At 35.9% G+C, this 4,190-nt stretch overlaps 1 protein-coding gene across 1 annotated transcript in view; it reads right to left on the bottom strand.

The window, feature by feature from the left end:
• TDP1 (tyrosyl-DNA phosphodiesterase 1) overlaps window positions 1-4,190 on the bottom strand; it is an 85,451-nt gene that overhangs the window by 44,836 nt on the left and 36,425 nt on the right. The window contains exons 10-11 of the mRNA XM_023511516.1: window positions 1,933-2,118; window positions 999-1,047 (exon numbers count right to left, since the gene is read on the bottom strand). Of these exons, the coding sequence (XP_023367284.1) occupies window positions 999-1,047; window positions 1,933-2,118 (235 nt within the window). The remainder of the gene's footprint in view (window positions 1-998; window positions 1,048-1,932; window positions 2,119-4,190) is intronic.

Genomic DNA, 4,190 nt, shown 5'->3' with positions numbered 1-4,190 from the left:
AAAAAAAAAAAAAAAAAAGTGCACTTTGAATGGACCTAGCCTATCAGAGGTACAAAAAGACTACAAAAGAAAAGCTACTACTACGTCTCAGAGTCTCCCTGAATAATTTTACCTTTGCCATTAAAAAGCAAAAAAAAAAAAAAAAACGGGCCAACATACACTAAACCCTACCAAGACTTTTCAGGCCAATTTTAATCTAGTTTGATAAGCAATGAATGGACTAACTTGGCCTAATTCAATACATTCCATTTTCAGCATCAGCAAATGACAGATTTTGCTCTTTCGAGAGGCAAACACTATTTGGGTTTTAGTTAATACCTTGTCATTGCATCATGTAGGCTGCCTAATTCCAAATAAAGGCTTAGTACCCAATTACTGGTATAAGGGAACTAAAAGACAAGGTTGACAGATATCTGTGATATTAGACATTTTCAGATGAAGCCCCTTAAAGAATACATGTATCAACTAAGTTATACCAAAGGTTAGGAGTAAATATAAATTCCATGATATTAGACATTTTCAGATGAAGCCCTTTAAAGAATAGACATATCAACTAAGTTATACCAAAGGTTAAGAGTAAATATAAATCTTAAATATACCTGTATTAAGCGTTCAAATTTGGAAGAACCACACAGTACCTCAGATACAGGCAGGATGTGAAGAGAACTGAAAGGTATGTTAGCCATGCTCTGACAAGGCACTGAATAGTAGGCGAAGCTGGTTTTATTGGGACATCTTGTCTGGACAACTATTCTGTTGGTTACATTGTTGGTAAAAATGAGAACAATTGTGCAGAGAGTTATAGCAAGGATTAAATAACATACCCAAACTGCAAGGTGAGTGGTTTGGAAGAGCTCAGTATTACCTCCTTTCATGACACTTATTTAGTTAAGAGAAGACCATCTCTAAATTTCTAACCAATATTAGCAAACACTTTACTAGGGCATTCATAAAATATGTACAAAAAACACAACTGAGACAGATTCCCCAGAAATTACCAGGATAGCCTTCTAAGCTGGTCCGCACATTTTCCACAGAAGGATAGATCTAAAAGAATAAAGAAAAATACAATAATAAAACTTGGAATGTACCACTTTGAAGAAAAGAAATGTAATCAGCTTTTAAGAAAATGAAATCTCAATTAAAAATACATAGTCTAAAAACTTAGAAAATATGCTTTATATTTTAAAAAGTTCCTGTCTGCCTGTAAAAAAAAAAAAAAAAAAAAAAAAAGACAACAAACTTCTGCCGTAATCCTAGTACTATGGAAGAGAGAAGCTGGCATATTGTTTGAGCTCAGAGTTTGAGACTTCATCTCTACCAAAAATGGAAAAACTAGCCAGGCACAGTGGTGCACGCCTGTAGGCCCAGCTACTTAGGAGGCTGAGGCAAGAGAATTGCTTGAACCCAAGAGTTGGAGGTAGCTGTGAGCTATGACACCACAGTACACTACTCAGAGTGTGGAGTGAGATTCTGTCTCAAGGGGGAAAAGAAACCCCCCACAAACTTCTAGTAATTAATCTACAAGAAGCATATACATTTGATGAAAAATTACACTTCGATTTGAACATTTTTTCCTTTGCAACATCAAATTAACATAGAATTGAATGAAAAATTATTAATTCAAGTCTCTGAATAATTAAAATGCCTATAATTCTGCTGGCAATATTATACTGAATATTTTCTTCCTTGGCTAGGGAGAAAGAAGAGATAAATCACAGGCTAGTTTGTGGCTGAAGTGGAGAAACCAGCAAGCTCTCAGCCCTCGATAACATCAAGATCACCTGACTACAAACGACGCTGCTAACATATTGATCTTTCCATCCAAAAATCATGGAATAAAACATCTCTGTTACAAGGGGGACTGATTCTCAATTCTTCTCTTGGACTAGAAAATAAAAATAAATTAACTCAGCAAGCAAGAGAACTCACCAAATGAAGAGGAACGGTGCTTTTTCCCGGAGCCTTGCTTTCCTTCCCTAGCGTCAGCAAGCTCTCTTTGAACTCAGAACTTAACCATTTTGACTCATCAGCCCCCAAGGAACCAATGCTTGAAAACTGACCTACTATGGGCCAGGACTCTGCTGCAGGAATGGATGAGGCATGTTCTTTCAGAAGCTGGGAAAGAAAAAAAAAAAAAGAACGTTATATAGTCACTCAAATAATGTTAACAGAAAAGCTCTAATACTTGAAAACACAGTTTTCAGCCCTTGGAAGGAAAGGCTGAAAACATCAGTGATCAATTTCCTACCCACACGCACTTTTTTTACTCTTTGGACATATTTTTTAAATACTAACATTATTTTTAATGGAGTAGGTGGAAAGAAATTTTCCTTTTCAAAATTTTTTGATTTATTCTAAAAGTAAAAGGACATTTAAAAAATATAAAAAGATCCATTTTAACGGAAATGTTAGGTAAACCACTAACCTACCATATGAAATTAGATTTTTTTGCCTTAAAAATTATAATTGTCTAATATACCTATCAATACCCAGGTCAAACTATTGGATATTTTGACTCTCATCATTTGAAATAGGCTTAACGTCCTCAGTTTAACACTCAGGCTCAAAGCAGCTGTGATGGCCTAAAAATAAAATATTTACATATGGACACAGCACCTAAAGCACTGCGGAAGACTAACCTGCATTTCCTGCCTTGGTACTTATGCAAAGCTGCAGAAACAATTCAGAATATATTTAGAAATTTTATCCACTTAAACAGATATTAAGTCCCTACCTAGAGGGCTGGAGATAACCAAGAAAAATAAGCTGTAGTTCCTGCCCCAATGGAGTCTGTAATCTGACTGATGTCTTGCTAAAATTAGTATGTATTATTTTCTTTAACACAGGTTAGGCATTAATATTTACACATACACTTAACAAAAGCTCAAAGTCTAGCCTGGCTGCAGCATGGTATAGATAACCAACAACGAGGCCAGTTTCTATTGTGTTGCTCAACCCCCAGCCAGTGGTATGATCCAGACAGCTTTGATTTACACTTTAATGAAAATAGGCACCTGACCACCTGCCTGCCTTCCCTGAAAGAGAGTTGTGATACAGCATGAACACTGGTGTAAAGTTCGTAAGACATTACCCAACTTTCAGTAAGATTGCAATCATAAATGGTATTTGCTATTGCCTAGCCTGTCTCAACCATTAGACAGTCCATAAATAACCACTCCTGCATACTGAACAGTTACTATGCACCTTGCATTGTTGAACATAATTTCATTTAATCCTTACAGAAGTATGGGAGGGAAGTATTATTATTATGTCTATGTTAGAGACGACAAGTGACTAGGTGAAGAAGCGAGTCTAGGTCATGTGGCTTGTAGATCTTGTAGATAACAGGTCAAGGATTTGAACCCAGCTATGCGTATCTATATCCAAAGCTGAGGACACAGAGCCAGTGCGCTGTTTTCTCTCTAGGTCAAGAGAAAGATGTCATCTTTGAGATCTTGCCTGCTTTAAACTGTGGTCTCACTTCTAAAAGGTAAATTAAAATGAAATGTTTCATTAACCAAGGGAGAATTCTTACATAAGTAATTTACAGAATAAGTAGTAAGGCTTTGAAGAAAGCCATTTTAGGAAATTCATTAAGGTCAGTAAATTGTCTAAAGAGATGAAAAGAACTTTAATCTTCAACTTGCTTTACTTTGTCAACAATATTTTGTTCATTTTCATATCATTTTTGTAATAGTCCTCCTAAAGACATTGGTTAGATAAAGAAAATACACTGTATCAGTTGTACCCTTCACTCAGCAATACTTTCTGTTCTTTGTTGAAATTTGCATGTTAAAAATTCCTGATGTGCTGAATAATCAAAAGTTCTAAAATGCATATGAATGGGAAGCCTCTACCTTTCATACAAATCAAGTAAAAACTAAAAAGTCTACATACTTATTGCATTTGGAACAATCTAAACCTATAGGAGGCAAAACCATTTAAAAACAGTAATTAGACCAGTTTATCAAATGCCTATCTGTCCAGAATTGTATTAGAATTATAAAGCTGTCGAAAATAAGAGGGGCATTCTGGGAAGATGGCCGACTGGTAGCAACCCTGGTCAGAGGCTCCTGAACAAAGGAAGAAAAACTGGTTGGAATCAGAATCTATGAAGTCAAAGACGGGGAGCTGAGCCCAGAAAGAAGTTCGGCAAGCTATAAATCCAAGGAAGATCATTTAAGAAC

This window comes from Otolemur garnettii, unplaced genomic scaffold (genome assembly GCF_000181295.1).
Source record: "Otolemur garnettii isolate 467f Iridium unplaced genomic scaffold, OtoGar3 scaffold00020, whole genome shotgun sequence".
Classification (NCBI taxonomy): domain Eukaryota; kingdom Metazoa; phylum Chordata; class Mammalia; order Primates; family Galagidae; genus Otolemur; species Otolemur garnettii.
Note: the sequence above shows the minus strand (reverse complement) of the source record. Positions and strands in the feature narration are given on the sequence as shown.